The following is a 24,231-nucleotide window of genomic DNA, read 5'->3' on the forward strand; positions in this document are numbered from 1 at the left end:
GAAAGAAAGAAAAAAAAAAAAAAGAGAGAGGGAAGCTGCGAAAAGGAGCTCTCTTTTTGCAAGACAATGCACCTGCTCTCAAGGCTGGCAAAATAATACATTTTTTGGCACAGTTGGGATTTCAGTTCATAGACCATCCAACCTACTCACCAGATCTTCTATCGTATCAAGCAGCCTTATGGGGCAAAGACTTAGAAAAACTAATTACACACACAAACAACTATGGAGAATTTAGGAAACACCTAAAAACATACCTGTTCTCGAAATACCTAGGTAACGAATCAGGACAATAGCCCCCTTCGTAATCCCCCCAAATCTGATCTTGTAAACTGTCAACCCCTAATCAATAACTATGAATGCTCCAATCAATTTACGGAATTTTTCTAATTCATTGCAAACCGCATGGAACTTCACGGTCCTGCAGTATATAAACTGTTGTTACTATTACTAATGCTGTTACTATCAGATGTACACTGCTATACTCTGTAAATCGCTGCCTGCGCAGTTTCTCTTTATTGTGAACCGCCTAGAAGTCACAAGATTGTTGGCGGTATATAAGAATAAAGTTATTATTATTATTATTATCTTGCTCCATCTCACTATTTTCTGTTTCCAAACCTTAAAAAGAGTTTGAAAGGACAACAGTTTTTTTCGAATGATTTGAAGGCGATTGCAGCGGCGGTGCAGTATTTCAGTGACCAGACTTCAGAGTATTTTTGGAAGAGTTATAGAAACTTCAGACATGAAGTGCAAATTTGTTGAACTTAGGGGTGAATATGTAGAAAAACTTGTAAGTTTCATGGCTCCACATTTTTCCCTTAGTTGGACTGAGAACTTTTTAGCACCCCCTTGTAATCTCATGAAAAGGGATATTTTTAACCCAAAACTATTATTTCTAGTGCAATATGTCTAGTAGTCCTGAATGCTAGGGTTAATTATCTGAGCCTGTAAGTTGTTTGCAGAAGGATGTCGCACATCTTTCAATTCAATCTCCTTCCCAGTAGGCTCACACCTTGCCGCCTCAGTTTTTTTTCTGTAAGCAAATTGAGAAGGTGTCTTTCTTATCTGCACTGTGTTTTTTTTATTTGGAAAATATTCTATTATAGAGATAGAAATAGGCTTTTACAAGTACAGAGTAGATTTAGAGACTGCTTCTGTGTGTGTAAATGAGAGGAAAAAGACAGTTTACCTGCATGAATGTGTGTCTGTCTTAGGTCTGAATGATGGGTGAATAGGCAGAAAGGGAAAGAGAGGAGGAAGCCAGAAGGTCTAGAGAAAGAGGGGGGGGGGTCAAGAGAGGAGAATTTTATAGGTTGAAATAGCATCTATTGTGGTTAAATACATCTTTACTTTTGTGTGCGAATGAAGGAGAAAAGAGAAACTGTCCCTCATAGACGTGAGTTTCTGTTAATTTCCAGTATCTTTGTGACAATGGCTCTTGATGGACACTAACTTTTTTTTATTATTATTATTATTTAAAACACTTTTAGCCCACATATCCAAACAGTCTATGTGGGTTACAAAAGTACACATACAAATCAGTAAACAAACAAACATAAAACAACACAATTTCTTAAAATAATAAAACACTAAAATCATAAATGAAATGCAAAATCTAATGATTTAATAGCTCAAGTGAACAGATCTCCATTTCCAAAAGCTTTCTGAAAAAAATAAGCCTTCAACAACTTGCGAAATGACTAATATTTTTCGGTAAAGCATTGCACATACATGTCCAGCACCATGAAAAATTCTCAAACATATTGTAATTTTGGTGACAGACTTCAATAAAGGACTTCCCAACAAATATTGCGACTCTGACCTAAGAGATTGAGAGGGCTTGTATGTAGCTACCAAAACACTGATTGACTTTGGCAGAACGTTGTGAATGGCTTCAAACACTAACACCAGGATCTTGAACTGGATTCCCCGAGACACTGGAAGCTAGTGTAACATTGCCAATAATGGAGTTATATGCTTATAATAGGAAATACCACCAATTACTCTCACTGCTGCATTCTGTGCAACTTGCAATGCCCTTAAAGTTTTCTTTGGAAGTCCACAGAAAAGGGCATTGCAATAGTCTAAGTGGGGCAGTAAAAAGTACTGCATGACTTGTCAAAAATTTTTTGGAGAAAGCAGCTTAAGCAACCTGGGACCATTCTCTACCTTAAGCATTGGATCTTAGCACATCTGTTGAACCTCAGGGCTGTGCCAAAGGTCTTTTGTTACTCTTAAGCACTAATAACTAATTTAGAAGTCATTTAGGACATTTTAAAACTGAATGGTCTATCTGCACTGACATCCCTCATAGGTCTTTGCTGACATTTTTTAGGCCTCAGAAAATGCTGACAGTTATCAATGTAAGGCTGCGCCGACAACGGATACCTGACTAGTCAGCCTGTTTTAATATTTTTGGAGCTTGGGGTCCATTCCCTCTGTAGCGAACTTACATCCTTTATTCTTAAGGAGCTTAAGCATAGGCTGTTTGGCTCTGTTCCGGTTCACCGGGACTTAATCGTGGGCTGGCTGCATGGTCCTTCCCCCATGTGGCACGAGGTGTTGAAGGGATTGAGACTAAGTCCAAAATTAGTCTGACTGGCAGCCCAAAGATCATATTTTGTGGAGAAAATTTTGAGGCAAAGGTTTTCTCCAATTTTCCAGTTGCAGTTCTGAGCTGAAGCAGGCAGTTACCACATGGCACAGTGAGTAAGGCTATTGAAAATGATGAGGGTCTGATTTCTGGGGTTTTACAGGTTCCTGGGGCCAGGGATAGGGTACCCCACCACTAGAAGCCCCTTTTTTAGTTTTTTTTTTGTCTTTTAATATTTCTCTGTCAGGCTGTTTTTGGTGCCAAGATTGCTGCCATGGCGACCATCTTGAATTTACCCTTTTTTTTTTTTTTCTTTTTCCCTAAAGTCTCTGTCTGCCTCAGAACCCCTTGTTTGCATAAAATCAACAGTGATGGACTCCTCAGGTCTTTCTTACCCCTGTATCATGCCAGGTTTGCACTGGATGGTCAGCTGAGGTGTGTCCGTGTCCCAAATGCTGTGGTGCATTCAAGGGAGTTGGGAGCAATGGGCTCAGCCTCCTCTGAGTCCTCTATGGCTATGGATTCACAGGAGGCTTGTTTTAAGGGAAAGAGGTCCTTCCCAGTCCTCCAAAGGTGAATTGGCGTAACGTAGGTGTGCCATCACCACGAAACCCAAGAGGACACACAGGGAGCCTTTACAGGGATCCTTTGGGCCAGCAGTGCAAGGTTTTACCTCAGATTTCATGAGCCTGATATGAAATGCCTATTTAAATTGTTGGGGTCCTCCAGCTTCCACTATAGGCATGTCTGTGGTTGTACATACATGGATGTTCGCTCAGATCGCTCTCTAATCAGAAACAGACCCAGCACTGAACCAGGATATCCAGTCGGAGATTGACTGGGATGATTGGAGCTCTGATTCTGTGCCTCTATTGTCTCAGGGAGCTACATCCTCCCTGGCAGAGTCTGGTTCTTAGCATGACGCCAGCAGTCAGAGGCAGTGGCCACCCTTGACTAGGGGGGAGGACCCTACAGTGCATCACCTGTTTAAGGCTGCCTCACTCCTGGGCATTGTGGATTCATTATGGGAATTAAAATTGGAATCCCCGCAGGCATCCACCTCATAGTTCTCAGTTATGAGCATCTCCATTGCTCCAGTCCATGTTCTTCTCTTCACATAATGACTTCACTAAGCTGATTACAGAATACTGGGAGTCCCCAGAGGGCTTGCTGTAGGTGGCTAAGACTATGGTTAAGCTCTACGCAATGACTCCTGAATTTCAACAGATGTTTATGCAGCCTAAAGTGGATTTGCCGGTGGCCCAACCAGCCTTCATTACTGAGTGAAGGGGTGTGCTGTTAAAAGATGCACAAAATCACAAGGTGGACGTAGTGCTCAAGAGACAATTTGATACCTTGGCTGTGGGCATTAAAGCTGTAGCTGCAGTTTCCTTTGTGGCATGTGTATACTACATGTGGTTAAGTTAGATTCTAGCAACGACCCCAGATGGTTATATCGAGAGTGAATTATGTGGCAGACGCTCTATATCACTGTTCTTCAACCGCCGGTCCACAGAAAATTTCTGCCTGTCCGCACAGGGCTGGCGAGATTGAGTTGGCAGTTAAATTTCCTGCTGACTGCGGTAGTGTTGGAAGGCTGCAGTTCCTCCCAGCCTCGGGCGATCAAGACAGGCTGCCAACGTTAGGGCCTTCCCTCTGTGAGTCTCGCCTGTTCGGAAACAGGAAGTTGAAACAAAATAGGCGGAACTCAGAGAGTGAAGGTCCCGATGTTGGCAGTCTGTCTTGATCGCCGCCCCTGCCGAGCTACTGAAGAGGGCCGCAGGGAAGGTGCAGGTGGAAGGGAGAGAGCTACAGGTGCAGGTGGAAGGGAGATGGTCAGTGTGTGCGGGAGCAAGATCCTGGGGAGCCTTTGACAGTGGCTGTCTCCCCTCCCAGCAGCTCTCGTACTTGCCAGGGCAGTGATTCATCAGCAACTTCCTTAGAGGGGGGAAGGTGTTAGGATGCCTATTCTTTCTCCACCCACAGAATGCTCTGGATCAGACAGTGGGCAAGAGATTCGGCTTCTAAGGCCACACTGAGCAGACTTCCCTTTCAGGATCAGATGCACTTTAGAAAGGGTTTGGATGACCTGATGGCTAATGTTACAGACCGTCACCCTAAAACCTTACCAGACAGCAGATCCCGAGTTGCAAGAAGCTCAGGGCGAGGGAATTTATGAGGCTTTCAAAAATTTTGTCCATATTCAGGAGGCCAGGCAACCCAAAGGTCTCTTCAGGGATCAAGACAGAGGCTTGGCAGTGGCAGAAGGCACCTGTAGTGCTCAGTGCCCATGCTACAAAGCTGTGACAGGCATTTATCAAACTATCTCTCCTGATCCCTGAGCAGCCTTTTGGCGAAACACTATTTGGCCAACATCGGATGGAGCAGGAATGCAGCACACCATCACAGGATCTTTCTGGTGCTTGATAATAATAGTGCATTAGGAAGATCCTGTGATCTTCATTGTGCTGCATTGAGCCTTGTGCCCTTGCATGAGATAAGTATTGAACGCTTTGCATTTTTCTGACTTATGCAACTCGCACTGAGGACTTCCAAATCACTAAATTATTATTTATAGTGATATAATTGTGTGAGTGGATTCTGCTTCACCTTCAGTACTTACTAGAAGAGCTATTATAGAATTTGATTTTGAGGTTTTCTACTTCTGGGTTTTTCATTTTGATTGATGCTACATATATATCATATTCTACTTTTTTTTCTTTCCCTTTTCCCTTTTTCATTTTATAGCTTGGTGTCATGACCTACTCTGATACAGGGAAACTTAGCCCAGAAACTCAGTCTGCTATTGAACAAGAAGTGAGAACTCTCTTAAAGGTAAAAAATAAAATTGACCTTTTGGCATTTAACTCTGCCACTGTGCGTTTGTGGTAACTGAGATATACAAATACAGGTGTACTAAATCAGTGATTCTCAACCCAATCCTCAGGACACACCTAGCTAATTGGGGTTTCAGGATATATGCAATGAATATGCATGAGAGAGATTTACATACCAAAAGGACAGTGCATGCAAATCTGTCTTATGCATGTTATTGTCATATATTAAAAAACCACTGGCTAGGTCTGTAATTTTTTCAAAGAGGTCTGTCTTTTTTTTTTTTTGTATGATAATCATCTGAGCTCATTGGGGAGAACGGGATAGAAAATGAATAAATAAATAAAACAGAAACAACCAATAAAATGAGCATGCAAAGACATACATTTGACATAATGAAGAAACTTAGCAATACAAAAGAAAATAACATATTCTAGGAAAAATCAACTCTCTCTATACTCCAAAAGGAGAAATAAACTCCCTGGTGCTTTGAAGCTGTGTCCTATTGTTCTCCAGTTCAGGAAATAATTGAAGGCTCATTATTTTGTACAAGCTTTTATGGTGTGAGGATTGCCTTCTGTTACGTTGCTTTAATCAATGTACAGTTGTCTTTTTGTTGGTTTTATGTGTTTTGTATGTTTTAGTCTAACCGACTTTGGGTTAAAGTGAAATATAAATGAAATAAATTAGCTTGTCAGAAAAGAAAAACATCTTCCAACCCCCGGGCTGTTTCTTTGCCTGACTGTGGAGAGGTGACATTAGGGAAGATATGCATCAAAATCATATTAGAAACATAGAAAAAAGCAGCAGAAAAGGGCTATAGCCCACCAAGTCTGCCCATTCCAAGTATCCCCTCCCCTGAATTTACTCCCTTAAAGATCCCACGTGAGTATCCCATTTTCTCTTAAAATCCGTCACGCTGCTGGCCTTTATCACCTGGAGTGGGAGTCTGTTCCAATGATCCACTACTCTTTCGGTGAAGAAGTACTTCCTGGAGTCGCCATGAAACTTCCCTCCCCTGATTTTCAGCGGATGCCCTCTGGTGGTCGAGGGTCCCATGAGCCAGAAGATATCATCTTCTGACTCGATGCGTCCCGTGATGTACTTATATGTTTCAATCATATCTCCCCGTTCTCTTCTTTCCTCAAGTGAGTACAGCTGCAATTTTTTAAATCTTTCTTCATACGTGAGATCCTTGAGTCCCAAGACCATCCTGGTGGCCGTTCGCTGAACCGACTCGATCCTCAGCACGTCCTTTCGGTAGTGTGGTCGCCAAAACTGAACACAGTACTCCAAGTGAGGCCTCACCATGGCTCTGTACAACGGCATCATAACTTCAGGTCTCCTGCTGACGAAACCTCTGCGGATACACCCCATCATTTGTCTTGCCCTGGAGGAAGCCTTCTCCACTGATTTCTTTCTATTTCCTTCCCTCTCTAATACCCACCCCCAGTATAGATATCCCACAATATTCAATAATTTGCCTTTTCCCCTCACATTTCTCACACTGTAATTCCTACTATGATATTTTTCTCATTGTCTCCTTCCATATCCTGCACATTGCAATTTTATAAAAGCCCCATTTTATGTGTAAAACAGACTTTCTAACGTGTAAAAGCCTTTATAAAAAAATTGCCCAACTTCTTCCCCCCACCCACCCCCATTTTAGTGTTGACTAATCTACATGACAACATGCTCTAGCCATACTTTCACAACCTAATCAGAATACCCAAATCTTTAACAACCCTCTGAATAAACTAAGTGACAAAAATAAATCATAAACTCTTAAGGGGCTGATTCTATAAAAGAGTGTCCTGATTGTAGGCAGCAGTAGGTGTCCTACCGCTGTGTAGCAGCCAATCAGGGTGCATGTTTAAAAAAAGAAATTCCAGAGGCAGGACAATTACACTGTAGGCATTTGTCGCTGTCAAGGGAGATGCGTTGGGACTCTTAAGTTCGCCCAAAGCTGGGCATAGGTGTTTCGCGCTAGGGCTGTGACAGTTGCCTGAAAGGTAGGTCAGCAAAATGCTGGCCTGAGCTGATCGCAGCAAGGGAATCTCCCTCCTGTGATCAGTTGAGCGGCAGGGGACCACCCACAAATCCTGATGAAATCAGCAAGAGGGATGCCCATTTGCTCCTGCCACTGACCCTCCCCTCAAAGCAGCCGAGCAAGAGGGATGCCCACTCCCTCCTGCCACCACTCCCTGGAACCCCCGATACCCTGTGAACCTTAACCCCCCGCCGACATCCTCCCTCACCCTGCATCCCTAGGTCTATCCCAACACCTTCCACCCCCCACCCCCATACTTTGTAAGAGAAAGTCCAGCCAGAGGGATGCTTACACCCTCTGACCGTCAGGCCCGCCACTCTAGAATGTTAGTTAGACGGGATTAGGCACCTGTCCGTTGGGGCAGTCACAATTCTGTATAGGATGCTGATATGTGATTCTTAGCTACTTCTTATGCAGCTGCTGAGACCAGCGTCTTTACAGAATCTGCCCCTAAATGTGGAAAGAGACCATTGGAAGCAGGATGGATTTGATTTAAATCAAATCAATTTAAATCACTAGTCTGAAAAACTTGATTTAAATCATGCCCATGACATGATTAATGGAATTCATTTACCAAAAATATTTAGACATTGCCTGAATATACAACCTCATGCTATCTAATTAAAAACTAATCCTTATTTTATGATGAATAACTTTTGGACTATATTTATATAGAAGTAACTTTAGATCCAATTTAAACTAAAACAAATCTAGTTTACATTAAAAAATTCTGATTTAAATTTTTAAAAAATTCAACTTTTTTAAATCATTGATTTTTATCCACCCTGATCAGAAGCAGCTAATGCAACAAACACCTAAGGTTTCAGTCTTGTAATACATGTTCCAAACTACTTATATCAGCTGTTTATACAGAATGCTAAACTGATTGGGAGTAAAGGGTAATGGACTTGATATCCAGCTGTTTACAGTTATTATTTGCAGGTACTTTCTTTGTCCCTAATGGGCTCACAGTCTGATAGGAGAACTTGTGCCAACATAGATCTCCAAAACCATGTAGATAAAGGACAAATATCCTACAGAATATAAAGAATAACTGCAATATCAAATACAAATACTTCAAAAGCGCTGAATATTAAAAAGCTAATTTCTCTGAGTAAAAGCAGGCCTTCAATTCTCACTTCTCATGCAAAAGCATATGAGTCTTGAACCAGTAGGCTATTCTCCTCTAGTCATGAGTTGTATAAAAGGTATCATCTACTTTTTTAAAAATCTCTCAGCTCCGTCTCCTGCACCATTGGGCAATGCTCTGGCTTCTCAGATTTTCCTTCTACTTGCAAGTTGGAAGGTGTCTTTCTGATCTGTTTTGATCTTACTTTATTATTTTCAGGTTTTTTTAAATTCAGATTTGGAGGCTTTACTCCTGATTTTGTGAGTTTAATGTATGCAACCTATCTGAATTATCAAGGTCTACCTGCACCACCTGCAGTTTCACTGAGGGTTGTGCAGGGGTTTTTCCCCACTCGGCGCAAAGTTCCCCTGCGTAAGATTCATCTGCAGGAACCAGTGGCAGTCACATCTTGGTTCGCTTGCAGAAGGAAAAATTGGAGAGGGAGCTATATTCCACTGGTGAAGGAGGAGGAGCTGAAAGATGTGATTGACACCCTTCTACAAGTGGTTTGCACAAGGATTGATCACCTAATGTAGGGACTCCTGTGTATATTATCAGAAACAAGATTATCCAGGTAAGAATCTAATCTTTCTTTACATGTGGATAAAATTTTATGTAATTAACTACTTGGTATGCCTTTCCTGTGGAAAATCTTTCTTTTATGTGTAAGAAAAAGGATCCAGATTAGTTACCTGCCGTGGTTATTTTTACACGTTATGGGAGGACACTCCAGACCAAAGCCAGATAAGGTGTTGTTTTTTTTTAACCAATTCTGACAAGTTTAGCAGAATGTACAGAAGACAAGCAATAGATGTTAAGACAGAGAGAGAGACTCTTGAATAATGGACTTATTTTATTATATTTATACAGTATATTTGAGTCTGGTAGAAATTATAATTAATGTTATTTGTCAAAAATATTAATAATTTGAAACTGTATGATGGCTTTCAATAAAACTCATTAAGCCAACAATCCATATGAAATGGATAAGAATAAACCTTGAAGAGAGTTCTAGCACAACAAAGCTCACCACCTCTCCTCCAAACCCACCTGTTCCTCTGATCTGATTCCTACCTGCCTACTCAGATCCATCGCTCCTGCTGTAATCCCTCCCATCTGTCACATCCTCAACCTTTCGCTCAGCACTGCTACAGTTCCTGATGTCTTCAAACATGCTGTAGTTACACCCCTCCTCAAAAAGCCCTCTCTAGATCCTACTTCCCCTCTAACTACCGCCCTATCTCTCTCCTCCCCTTCTTATCCAAACTACTTGAACGTGCTCTTCACCACCGTTGCCTGGACTTACTTCCTTCTCATAATATTCTTGACCCGCTTCAATCAGGCTTTCGCCCTCTCCACTCTACAGAATCTGCCCTTGCTAAAGTTTCTAACGACCTGTTCCTGGCTAAATCCAATGGACTCTACTCTTTCCTCATTCTTTTCGATCTGTCTGCTGCCTTTGACACTGTTGATCACCACCTCCTTCTCAACACGTTGTCCTCGCTGGAATTTCAGGGTTCCACTCTCTCCTGGTTCTCTTCCTATCTCTTGTCATTCCTTCAGCGTATGTTATGGTGAATCCTCCTCCGCCGCCATCCCGCTGTCTATTGGCGTACCCAAGGCTCTGTCCTGGGCCCTCTCCTCTTTTCCATATATACTCGCTCTCTTGGTACACTGATCTCCTCTCATGGTTTTCAATATCACCTCTATGCTGACGACTCCCAGATCTACCTCTCCATGCCAGATATCTCTACAGGCCCGAATTTTAGCCTGCCTGTCCGACATTGCCGCCTGGATGTCTCACCGCCATCTCAAACTGAATATGGCTAAAACTGAACTCCTTATGTTTCCGCCTAAACCCACCTCCCTGCTTCATCGTACTTACTTCATTAGGCCACAGGGAGCCTGAGCCGGCCTTTGGAATTCTGCTGACTGTGTGAAGTGCAAATGCTTGACCGGGACTTTATTGCACATGATTATTGAATGCCCAGTTTTGGGTGTCTATTGGAATGGGGTATTGAGTTTTCTTACTACGATCCTGGGGGTGTCTGTTCAGTGGTCCTACATGATTTTAGTGCTGGGCCATGATGAGGAGATACTGACTCAGGGCTTGACTGCTGAACACTGGCACTTTGTATACATTGCTTTCCTTTTGGCTAAGCGGGGTGTGCTGCGTATGTGGATGGATGAGGAACCCCCCCCCCCCCAGAGTTGGTGGGTTGGAAACTGGCTCATTGGGAGCTGCTCAGTATTGGTGGGGGTTTAGGGGGACCCCATCCACTATATCGATGTATTTGGGAATCTGCCCTCGCTGGAATTGATCCTGCGTGATGATGGTTCTTTTGTTTTCTTTTTTTTCCCAGCTGCTGAAGGGGGGTAGGGATGGGGGGTAGGGGTGGGAGCTTTTGTTTTTTTGTGTTTGTCTAGGGGGGGGTTTATAACAAATGTGGGAGCAAACCAACAGTTGGGAGTCCTTATTCCTCTCTTATTTTTATTTTTGTTTTGTAGTGCTCTTTGGGCGTTGGGACCTGTTTCTTGAGGGGGAGTTTCCTGGCTTATTATGCCTCGCGGGGGGCACATGCCCACCCCACTTGCCTGTTTTTCTTTTTTGAGTGTCTCTATTTCACTGCTTTGTTCGGCACTGAATTATGTTGTATGCATACTCTTTGGTTACTGTGTGTATGCCTTTGACTTGTATGTTTGCTTTCTTAATAAAAACTTTTCAAACCAAAAAAAAGAAAACCTTCCCCCTCTCGCTATTCTCTATTTCTGTGAATAACACTATCCTCCTTCTTGTCTCATCAGCTTGCAACCTTGGGGTGGACTTTGACTCCTTTCTGTCCTTCTGTGCTCAGATCCAACAAACCGCCAAATCCTATCGCCTCCTCCTCAATAATATTACCAAAATCCATCCTCTCTGAACACACTACCAAAACCCTTGTCCACGCTCCCATCACCTCGCACTTAGACTACTGCAACGTACTTCTTTCGGGCCTCCCGTACACCCATCTCTCACCTCTTCAATCCGTTCAAAATTCTGCTGCACGACTCATATTCCTTGAGAGCCGCTATTCTCACATTACCCCTCTCCTCAACTTCATTGGCTCCCCCATCTATTTCCGAATACAGTTTAAACTCCTCTTCCTGACTTACAAGTGCACTTGCTCTGAAGCCCCCTAATATCACTCCTCACATATCCCCCTATGCTCCCCCCCTCCCCCGTAATCTCTGCTCATCGGGAAAGCCCCTTTTATTTTTTCAGGTTTATTTAAAATATGATTTTATCGCTTATAATACTTCTAAGCTCATCTGTACCCTTCTCTTCCACCGCCAACTCCAAATTCCGTCCCTTCTTTCTTGCGGCACCGTATGCCTGGAACAGGCTGCCTGAATCAATACGTCATGCTCCATCCCTGGCAGTGTTCAAATCCAAGCTAATGGCCCACTGTTTTGAAACTGCCTTCAACTCTTAACTCCCACTCACTGCTGTCAGATACCTATACCCACTGTATCATTTCCTCTACCATAATCTCCCCAACCCTGTAATGTCCTGTCTAAATTAGATTGTACGCTCCTCTGAGCAAGGACTGTCTATTGCATATTAAAATGTACAGCGCTGCATACGCCTTTCAGTGCTATAGAAATAATAAATAGTAGAGGTAGAATACTTTGTTAAACAGGCTTTCTAAATATAAAAAGGTATCAGTTTAAAGCTGACCTTTCTAACCACTGGTGTTGTGGGGTGCCAGTTTTATGCACTACTGCTATAGGTTATGATTTTCTGAAGCAAACTAGTGATATATTTTGCCATAGCCTTCATGACAGTGTCTTTCAACCTTTCTTTTGTTGTCACTTGATAGACAATATTCATGTAAGTGACACACTGAACACTATAATCTGCAGCTGAAATAAGAAAGCAATCCCCCTGTATATCATTTGATTGTCATTGACAAAAGATGCAAGGGAAATACAATCACAGTGGTAAGGGCCTGCTGGAGTGGAGTAGAAGGATGGGACAGAGACCTTTAAGATTTCCATTTGTAGCTGACGATAGAAGTAGGAACTAGCTATGGAGATTTCAAGTACCTAACTTCCTGCTCCTCAACTCTCCCCTATCTGTTACAGACATGATTGTTAATGAAAGTACAAATGTGTTCTCTGTCAAATTTTTGGTGACATATCAGTGTGTCCTGATGCATTCATTGAGAACCACTGCTTCATGGAAGTAGGCTTTTGGCTGTTCATTGAACAACATATACTTTATTTACATTATATCACATGGGAGGATGTGTTATAATAATAGTTGCTGAGATGCACAATTCCAGATCAAGATATGCTGATGACTGGTATTTCAACTTTATAAAAATGAGACATAATGAGAAATGAGAAATAATAATAATAATAAAAATGAGAAATAATAATGTTTGTGTATCTTCACATTAGGATTCTTATGAACGTGCAAAGACCATTTTGAGAAATCATGCAAGGGAGCATAAAAACCTAGCGGAAGCCTTACTGACATATGAGACTTTGGATGCCAAAGAAATCCAGATGGTCCTGGAGGGGAAGAAGCTGGAAATCAGATGATACCTTCCTTTGCAAGAGATCTAATAGTTTAATTTACAAAATGTAAAGCTGTCAATTTAATAGTGTCTTTATGCAACATAGTTTTTTTCCCATCACGTGTTTCCTTTTGTAAAATGTTTGGCATTTCTTAAAGTTATTAAAACATTTTCACATGCATTTTGTTATCTAGTTATATATATATATATGTTGAAAAATGCAGTTAAAGGAAACTGCCCATACTATTCATTGTGCAGCATTTGAGAAGCAATCATGGCAAATAATAATCTCTACCCTACATGAGTCAAAAATTAATAGTTTTAGGATTCCTAATGTAAGAACTAAAAAAACAAGTAGCAAAGTAATTGATCTATAGAAAACTAAGAAATATTTTTAAACGGCAGGTTTTCAGGACTACCAAGTGACCATGGACATTCTAGAAATGTTTCATCTTTAAATTAAGTATTTATTTAAAAAATTTCCAAACAGTTACTAACTGCATTTTTTTTTTTTTTTTGGGGGGGGGGGGTGTGGAGGGAATACCAAAAATTGCCTCATTCACATTAGTTATAGCATAACAAAGAATGTTACAAAATTTGCTTATCATCAAATAGGACATATGTAACCCTCTTAACATGGCTGGTTCATTTGGCATAGGGAAAGACTTAAAGAATTTTACAAATATAGTAATTCAATTTTTAATTGATACAGGTATGAATATTAGTTCAAGCCATATATAATTGGGAAATACTGCACAATGTATATGTTTTTGTGTGACTTGTTGCTTTTCGGTTTGTTTGTTTTTTTGTTAAATAATAAATCAAGGTTCAGTCCAGTTTGTTGGAGGCCTATGTAACACTTGGCAAAAAAGCACAAATGTGCTGTAGTTTGTTTATATAATTGTGGTTGGTGGTATTGTCATTGGTGGATCAGAAATGTTACCAGCCTGAGGCACTGTGGTTACTGATGGCACTTTGTAGCCTTTTAGGGCTTTTACCATGCCTTCCTTGTGCCATCAGATTTTTAAAACCATAAAAGGATATTTCTTTGGTTGAACCAAAAGCTAGTATGATATGACTGTACCCAAACTTAATCCAACACCCACACCAACTTCCATATCTCATCAGAAAGATTTGCACATAGATTGGGATTATTTAAAAGGTTATAAAGCAAGATAACAGAATATCAATGTAGAGGATAATCCACACAACCACCAAAATCAATAAGACTTTTAGTCAAAATAGAGTAACTATCCATCCCAAATTTGTTGATGAAGGGACAAGGTTCTAGTGATATACAAATTATAACTGTGGATGCTTTATGCAGGTTACCTCTTGGTTATCCATTAACTTGTATTCTTCCCTCTTTGACCATCAAAAATATCAGATACTTAAGATCCTTCCCTCATTTCTGCTTGTTAACTTTCTTTCTCACCTTCCTTCCCCTCTTCTAATCTCCTTTTATCATTACATTGTGTCCCTCCCAAGTATTTTTATATTCTTTTGTGGTTTTGGTTGCCATTGTCTCTATTGGTAGACTATTCCAGGCATCTAGTACTCTGTCACTAAAGAAATATTTTCTTGTATTTCTTTATTGTTGAAACTATAGTTCATGACCCATTTTTTCTTTATTTTCCTTTCATATGGAAAATTTCACTTGTAGTTGAATCATCTCATTCGAGGTCTGACAATTAAGTTTGAGAACTTGCTATGTGCACTTTTGTTGGCAGCACTGTACAAACAACTCGGTAAGGTTTCATAACCTTGGTATATCAGTGTCTCACAGCTGTGTTTGTGTCAACGTGTTGCGATGTCTTCCTGAGTGGCATTCATTATTGTGTATTTTTGTGTGCTGATGCGAGAATGTCGGAGCTTGAATTAGAGCAACAAACAAACATAAAATTTTATGTTAAACTTTGCAAGAGTGGAAGTGAAATCAGGGACATGTTAGTCCATGTTTATAGGGATAAAACCATGAAGAAAACGGCAGTGTACAAATGGATTAAACTTTTTTCTGAGGGGAGAGAAAGTATCACTGATGATGAAGAAGAAGAAAGGTCAGGGCGGCCAATAACAAGCAGAACTGACGAAAACATAGCAAAATTTCATCAAATTGTGCGTCAAAATCATCGGCTGACTATGAGAAGCATAACAGACCAAGTAAACAATGATAGAGAAACTGAAAAATCTTAACTGAAAATCTTGGCATGAGAAAGGTGTGTGCAAAAATGGTCCCAAAGGAGCTCACCGATGAACAAAAAGTAAAGGACAGTCGAAGTTTGCCAAGACCTTTTGGAGAAGCAAGACGATGTTTTGGGCTGTGTTACCACTGGTGATGAAACATGGGTGTACCAATATGACCCTGAAACAAAGCATTAAAATTCACGGTGGAAGTCAGCCAATTCTCCACAACCAAAAGAGTTCTGCCAGTCCAAATCAAGAGTCAAAACAATGTTGCTAACCTTTTTTGATATCATTATGAATTTGTACCAAACTGGACCGTTAATCAGCTCACACAACACTGTCTGTGAGGGAGTGTTTAGCCAGAAAACAAATAACTGTTTTGGAACACCCTCCCTGCTCACCTGATGTGGCCCCCAATGACTTTTTCCTTTTCCCAAAGATACAGGAAATATTGAAAAGAAGAAATTTTGATGACATTTCAGGAGATCAGTGGTAATATGACCACAGCTCTGATGGGCATTCCAGGAAGAGTTCCAAAATTGCTTTGAAGGATTGACTAGGCGCTGATGTCGGTGCATAGCTTCCCAAGGGGAGTACTTCGAAAGTGACTGTAGTGATATTCAGCAACGAGGTATATAGCACTTTTTCTAGGATAAGTTTGCAAACTTAATTGTCAGACCTCGTATGCTTGAACTTGTTAAATCCCCCATCACTTCTCTTTCCAGTGAATAAATCCTGAGTTTTTGACTCCTATTTTGAGGATTTTTATTATCCTTTTCTGAACAGCTTTCTTCTCTACTTCCTTACAAATATATGATCTCAAGAAAAAAATTGCCTATACATGAGAATAATCACCTTTTTACCTTGCAAACGATAACTTCTGCTTACACAAATGATCTTACATTTGCTTGCTTGTCTGACAGTATCCAGGTTTTTTCCTGTTAATATGTTACCAGTGGATTTTTTTCATTCTGAATTTATGTCTCAATACTTTGTCAATGAATCATATTTTCTGAAACTTTTGACTATTTCTCTTGATTTTTCAAGGTCACTTTCATTTCTTTCATCTTTTTTATGTGCCTTTGCTTCAGATAGAAAAAAAACTTGCAATAAAGGGAACATATTTGTCCCTTAGGTTCCTGAAATGTATTGCTAATAAAAACTTTTCCTTCATTAATGAAATAAGTTTTATAATATCCAATTTCTCTTTTTGCACCTTTTTCAGTGCATAAGAAGTTTAAATAACTTCCATAGTTGTGCAGGTAGCATGGTTTGTAAGCCACATTATGCCACTTTGAATATTTATTACTGATATTTCTGACAGAATACTTTCATGGGTGGAACCATGTGTGATGCTGCTGAAGAGAGTGTTTTTTTGTGAAGTAATGGACCAGTTTTGACTCAGTGGAACTTAGCAAAGCTTCTCTTACAAAGCTGCGATGCCAAGCAGTGCACACTAATTGCTGAGATGCCATAGGAATAGAACAGGTAACTCGACATTTAGCGTGAGCTGCTCAGCAGCAGTTTTGTAAGAGGACCCATTTGTCTACAAAGTGTTTAAATACTGAATATTTATTCAAATAAAGTGTTTAAATACTGAATATTTATTGCACTTAAGACCCAAGCCTGGCTCATAAAGGTTATTCTTCAGAGAGAGGAAAGCCTTAATCATTACATATATTAAAACATTTTAATTTCATAATTAATTGTGATTAAAATTTTTAATCACATGATTAATCATATAAATTGTACCCTTCACATTTCCACCTGTACCGTGCAAAATATAGACAGCAGATGCATTCTCAAAACTCACATATTTCTGTTACTAAATTGAAAATAACATCATTTTTCTTACCTTTGATTTATTTTCTAATCATGTTCCCTGTCTCTGGTTCTGCTCCTCTGTCTCTGGTCTGAACTCTGTTTCAGGGCATCCTCTCAACTCACAATTTTTCTTTCCTCCTCTCTTCTTCAATTCTTGCCCTATATACATTTTTCACATTCAACTTTCCTTCCATTATTTCTTCCTCCTCATATCTATCTAGTTTCTATCTCTTCCCTTCATGGGACCAGAATGTGACATCAGAAGGGAGCTGAGGCCGGCTCGAGCAGCAGGTGGAAGATGCTACTCGCGCTGGAAAACATTTCAAGAGGTACATGGGGGGAGGGGCACCCAAGTGTCGGGGGAGAAGCACATGGCATGGCAATGCCAGGCACCACCGCCCTGGACACCACCCTCATTCGCTATGCTACTTCCCTTCTCTCCATAAGCACCATACTTTGACTTGAGTCGTCTTCTCATTCCTCCTGACCAACATATTTTTCTAGGTGCTGTGGTTGCCCCCCCTGCCTCCTCCTCTCAGCAAACTGGTAAATTTCTCTCTGGGTGCTCCTGCAGCTTTAACCCCAGCCCCGCCCCCCAAAAAAAAACACACACATACACTCGCTCGCTTTCTAACCTCTGCTTCAGCAGCCTTTTTTGTCTTACTGCCCACATTCCCTGGTATCTCATCCCCCTCCCCTTGGTTGCCCTCTGATCTTGCTTGTATATAGTCTGCTCCACTCTAGCCAGAGATCATCAGAGGAGGCAGGATACTAGAGAGGGTGGATCCTGGCTAGAGCAGAGCAGCCTATTTGCCGGCAAGATCAGTGGGCTTCCAGGGGGAAGGGAATGAGATACCTCCACTTCAGCAGCCTATTGTTTCCTGAAGCCTACAAATCATCCCTCTGGTAAGAGAGAAAGCGGCATCAGCAGGGCGGAAGCTAAAAGAGAGCCTAGGGCAGCGGTAGGAGAGGAAGAAATGGAGAGTAGCTTGATGTGATTAAAGTGTTAAAAGTATTAGCGCACGTTAAAAATTAGAATACATTAATTGCATTAAAACGTATTAAATGTGCAGCCCTAATTAAAATATTAGAATAATTCCACAAATTTAAATTAGAAGCAAATTTTTATGATTAAGATTTTTTTTGTGTTTTTTGTTGCTAACACCTGCTTTTTTGGTATGATGGTTACTTAGTTTATTTTTATAACTCTATGTTGCCTGATAAATATAGTGTATTATAATGACGACTTCATTTTATTGTTATATTTCTTCCTAATGGCATGTGAATGTATTAGTAAGCAGCATACCCATTTAAAAAGTTCAGAATTATCTTGGGTTCTTTATTATTCAACATGGGAAAATTGAATATGCATAAAATTTGAGAAACTGATCATATTAGCAAATATTCCTTGGTACCATGATTGAAGGTGAAGCTGATATAAGCAACAATCTGACAAGCCTACAGACCAGTCTTTAGAGACCTGAGTGAATTTTACAAAAAGGAACAAACATTCAGCAAATGTCTGTGTAGTAATTGACATGTAAGGGGATCCTAGAGTCTTGCCATTGAATAGCAGTTTTAGTATACTGTATTATGTGCATTTCTTTTCTTTTATTCATTGTATATGGCTGCAACATACTTATATTCCAACTTCTGTAAATTTGAGTTGTATAAAACCTATTTAAAAATGTAAATAAATCTAAACAGTAAGGCAAAGTTGTATGTTATTTTTAGTGATTTAAAAACATACCGAGATCATAAGTTCACACACTTTAGAAAATATCTTGTATGTGGCATAGTACACAGTATGTCAGATATAACTTTTGCCTAAAGTGCAGAAAGAAGAAATAACTATTTTAAAAATCCTTATTGACAAGAAAAACACCACACAAGGAAAGAAAATACACAAAAGAATACAATCATGTCTGCAACATCATGATGTAATAATATCGTAGAACAAAACACTTTTTAGTATTATGCCCCACCCCTTCAATATAATCCATCCTTTGGAAGAAAAGTGGGAGAAGGGAGATATGATAAATATGTTTAAATACCTCCATGGCATACATGAAAGGAAGCTCTGGAGAAAGGCCCCCATGGGATGAAGGTGAAAGGGAGCAGACTTAGAAGTAACCTGAGGAAATTATTCTTCACAGAAAAAGTGCTGAATTCATAGAACAGCCTCTCGGTGGAGGTAGTGGATACAAAAATTGAATCTGGATTCAAGAAGGAGAAAGGAAGCGATGGTACATGGCATAGATAGGCCAATATGTTCTTTATCTGTCTTTATTGTTCTACATTTAATTGTTCTTTAACCACACACCACTCATACTCTTGGTAATGTTGCATTCTTTCATAAATGTTTTATCTGCCAAGTTTGTAACTATATTTTTAAAAACTGTTTTAAAAAATCATTTTCATCGCTGACCTTTTTATTTAACTCTGATATATTTCTTCAAAGTTTGGTCAACCAATCAAGAGGCAGGAGAGGAATAATCTCTTCCATTTGATAAATAGAAATGGTCTGTTCCAGTACAATAGGTGAGACATTCTAGACAAGTGGGTTGTGTCCCCATGGTCGCATGCCATCTACAGAAGGAATCCTGTTTCAATTTTTTTCTCTGTGCCTCTTCTGTACTTCACTGAGCTCGTTAGCTCCACCTACAGATTTTTCCTTCTGCATGCGTGCCAGCAGAAGTGTGTTTATTCTACTCTCTCCTCTTTATTATTTTATTCAGTGTTTTTAGTCCTTTTATTGGGAATTCTTGCGCTCGGAGCATTTCTTCAGCTTTGCCTGCATTGAGAACACACAGACTTCAGTCTGTAGCTGACTACCAATTCCAGTGGGTACCTGTTAGCCAGCCTCTAGTTTTCTTTGGACCTAAGGGCCATCCCTGAATATATCTCACCTGCAGTTAAGCAGGGGTCAAGTGTAGATTGTTAGGCGCCCTTAGGAGGCTCGGTGATGTCTAGCAGGGTGTCAGCTGCGTCTTCTCTGCCTGTCCCGGTATCCGTCCCATCTGTCCACAGGGGTGGAAGTTAAGTCAGGCATAGGGTCTGTTTGGCAGCCCGAAGATCAGGGTTGTAGAGGCATTCCCAGCATGAGGCAATGATTCTCTGATCCAGCTACTGTAAGAGAACTGAGGCAGGCTGCAGCACAGTTCCACAAACTGGGCACAGTGAGTAAAGGCTGTCACAGCCTGTGAGGTGAATCAGGGGAGTCTGAAAAGTAGGATTTTCAAGGTTTCTGTGTATCCCCCTGTGCTTCCCCACCTGAAAAATGTAAGTGTGAAAAAAATTGTGATTGTGGAGCAACTTTCATAGCGGCAGCCATCTTGGAGTTTTAGCGGTCTTTTTTTTTTTTCTCAAAAGCTTCCTGCTTCTCCAAAACTGTAATTATCGCCTCAACTCTTGTTGGAATGCAGTCCTCCTAATGTGAATTCTTCCCAGGATTGCACAAATTTGGTGCTTCAGGAGTGTTATTGCACCATCTACTGCATAGCATAACTGGGAGGGGTGGCAATGCAAAGCTTAGCCTCTCCCCTGGTCAAGCAGGAGACAAAATGCTCGGCAAGCCCAGTGGGGTTGCTTTCTTTATTTTTGGCCTATGAAATGCATGGTTAAGTCATTGGAGGGTGACTATGAGCCCCAGGAGCTGGAGACTTATCAGGGTTTCTGAAACACTTGTGGAATGCATTGCAAGGTAGGCATTCTGTATAGTCCAACTCTGCCTCAGCTTTGTGTCTCAGTGGCATTGCTTCTATGGATATGTCCTTGTCTCAGCCGCTGTTCCTGGTCTGCCTGATTCTTATGCTGAGGACCAATGTGCTGACCCCTTATTTACCGGTGCAGTGCTTCCAAGGATGGAGGACCAGGGACTGTATTCTGGATCTTCAGATCCTTCAGGGGCTCTAGGACCTGGGGATGATCCCACAGTTCTACGCTTATTTCAGTCTGACTTTGCGGATCTTATTTCTGAGTCTTTGCAAGAATTGCATTTGGTCACTCCACCGGCTCCGTCTTTTTCTTCTTCCTAGCTTTGTGATGTGCACTCACAGTCTTCCACCTTTCCCTGGCACTCTGATATGAGCATTTTAATGTTACTATCTGGAATGTGCTTTTACATAGTAACATAGTAGATGACGGCAGATAAAGACCCGAATGGTCCATCCAGTCTGCCCAACCTGATTCAATTTAAATTTTTTCTTCTTTTCTTTTATATTAGCAAGATCCATGTCTCGCTTGTACCCTCTGGTACTGGAATGGCCGCAGGCTCTGGATCAGCCTAAAGTGGGTTCTTTGGTTATGCGGGTGCATAACTGCACCTCTCTTCCCAGGGAAAGTGATGTGATGTGCTGCTTACAGATATGCAGGACCGCCCTATGGACATTGTCCTCCAGAGGCTTTTTGATGCAGCTGCTTTGGGCTTTAAGGCTTCTTTGGCGGTATCTTTTGTCACACGCGCCTGTCTGTCTCACCTGCGCACCTTGGAGAGTGAGACTGTAGATTCTCCTCAGCTTCTTTTAGCTGGATCGGATTATGTGACTGATGCGTTATATTACCGTATGGGGGTTTTGGCGTTCTCCATTTCTGCCTGCAGAATGCTCTGGATTAGACAAGTGGCTGGTGATTCGACTTCCAAGGGTACTTTGGCAAGACTTCCCTTTCATGGTGGTTGTTTGGCGGGCCTGGTCGACCTCATGGATTCTGTGATGGTCAGTCTCCCTAACACCCTGCCTGATAACAATTCCAGACCCTCTAGGGTTTCTGGTCCCTCTAATTTTCATGGCTTCGGGCATTACAACTCATATTCAAATGTCATGTCTCAGTCCAGAGCTCCCGGCAGAGGTACTCCAGCTACAGATGTACCCAGCCAGCTGGCTCCCATTTTGTGCCCTCTGCCAAGACGGCACAATGACCCCCCCCCCCTCTACAGACAGGGGGCAGGCTGTCAGCATTCCTGCCAGCTTGGTTATGTATTTTGTCCAACCAGTGGGTTCTGAACTTTATTCGGTCGGGATTCAATTGGAATTCGCCCAGCCTCTGATCAATTGGTTCATGGACTCTCCCGCAGGGCACTGGACAAGGCGCTCCAAGTGCAGGCCACTGTACAGCGCTTGCTGGATGTTCAAGCTCTAGAGCGGGTGCCGCTCAACCTTTTGGACTCCAGCAGATACTCCATATACTTTATCATGCCAATGAATTACTCAGACGATTGGAGGCCTATTCTGGAGCTGCAGCACATACATGAAGCTCAAGATTCTGCACTTTCACATGGAAACAATGGTATCTGTCATAGCAGCAGTGGCCCTGGGAGAGTTCCTTGCCTCTCTGGATTCATGAGGGCATGCTTGCACATTCTGATCTTTCCAGCCCACCACAAATACTTGTGGTTTCACAGTTTGCACAACCATTACCAGTTTTTGGCTCTGTCCTTTGAACTAGTGTCGGCTCCTTGTACCTTCACCTAGGTGATGATGGTCATAGTGGCTTAAGTAAGACGGATCTGCAAGTACATCCTTTCTTGAATGACTGGCTAATGACAGCTCCCTCATTGGCTGAGGGTCGACACATGGATCCAGGTGCTAGAGGACCTTGGTTGAATTGTGAATTACAGAAAGGGCAGTCTCTCACCCACGAGGTCTTTGGAATATCTGGGTGTTTTCTTCTACATTGCTGCGGGCCACGTCTGTCTTTCAGGAGCACGCAGATAGAAACTGCATTCCCAGATTTCTTCCCTTCTGGCTCTACCTGCTCCTTCAGCATGGGACTAACTTCAGGTCCTGGGATCTGTAGCTGCCCACGATGGATGTGGTTCCTTGGGCGAGAGCGCACATGCCTCCTTTCCATCATGTCTTACTCTCTTGCTGGGTTCCACACAGGGATATGATACAGACCAGTCTTCCCTAGACTCTGGAGGCTTGGGCCAGCATGATTGGTGGCTTCTCTCAAAATCGCTACGCAAGTGTGTACCACTATGGATTGCCTCTTGGGACATGGTGATGACAGATGCTAGCCTTCAGGGCTGGGGAGCCCTCTGCATTCGGTGTCCCATTCCAGGGGTATTGGACACTCTCTCAGTGGAAATGGTTGACCAACCGGTTGGAGCTCAGAGTCATTTGGCTGGCTCTAGTGCACTTGCAGAAGACTCTGGAGGGCCAATCGGTCAGTCTTCTCTGACATTGCAACGGCAGCAGCGTATGTCAATTGCCAGGGAGGTGCCAGGAGCAGCGCTCTGGCTCAGGAGGCCTGCCTTCTCTTTCTGTGGGTGAAAAGCTACCTCCTGGTGCTCTCAGCAGTGTATGTGGCAAGAGTCAACATTGTTCAGGCAGACTACCTCAGCAGACAGCCCTTGGATTAGGTCAAGTGGGCGCTGGCCCTGGCAGCATTCTGAGCCATTGTGTGGTGCTGGGGGTTGGCCCTGCTTTGATCTCAGGAGGGCATTCCAGGCATCTACCATTCTCTCCATGAAAAAGAATTTTCTAACATTACTCCTAAGTCTTATCACTCTGCAACCTCCATTCTTGCCCTCTAGTTTTTCCATGTTCCTTACTTTGGAAAAGATTTGTTTCTATATTAATACCTTTCAAGTATTTAAATGTCTGTATCTCCCTATCCTTCCTCTCCTCTAGAGTATACATATTCAGGTCTTCCAATCTCTTGTACATCTTTTGGCGCAAGCCCCATACCATTTTTGTCGCTTTTTTTCTGGTCTGCTTCATTTTATTTACATCCTTAGCCAGTTATGGCTTCCAAAACTAAACCCAGTACCCAGGTGGGGCCTCACCAATGACCTGTACAAGGGGCAGCAAGGGGCTTCTGCTGGTAATGCTTCTTTCTATACAGCCCAGTATAGCCCAACATCCTTCTGGCTACAGCCACCGCCTTGTCACACTGTTTCATTACCTTCAGATTCTCAGACACTATTACCCCATGGTCCCTCTCCCCATCCATACATATCAGCCTCTCACCTTTCAGAACATAGGGATCCCTTGGATTTCGACATCCCAAGTGCATCATTCTGCACTTCTTCACATTGAATTTTAGTTGCCGA

General features: G+C 41.8%; 1 protein-coding gene across 1 annotated transcript in view; it reads left to right on the top strand.

Moving 5' to 3' along the window:
* YME1L1 (YME1 like 1 ATPase) overlaps positions 1 to 13,350 on the top strand; it is a 169,584-nt gene extending 156,234 nt beyond the window's left edge. The window contains exons 18-19 of the mRNA XM_033931421.1: positions 5,342 to 5,428; positions 13,051 to 13,350. Coding sequence (XP_033787312.1) covers positions 5,342 to 5,428; positions 13,051 to 13,194 — 231 coding nt within the window. The 3' untranslated portion in view covers positions 13,195 to 13,350. The remainder of the gene's footprint in view (positions 1 to 5,341; positions 5,429 to 13,050) is intronic.
* The last annotated feature ends 10,881 nt before the right edge of the window (positions 13,351 to 24,231 follow it).

The sequence above is a fragment of the Geotrypetes seraphini genome, chromosome 2, assembly GCF_902459505.1.
Source record: "Geotrypetes seraphini chromosome 2, aGeoSer1.1, whole genome shotgun sequence".
In the NCBI taxonomy this organism is placed as follows: Eukaryota; Metazoa; Chordata; class Amphibia; order Gymnophiona; family Dermophiidae; genus Geotrypetes; species Geotrypetes seraphini.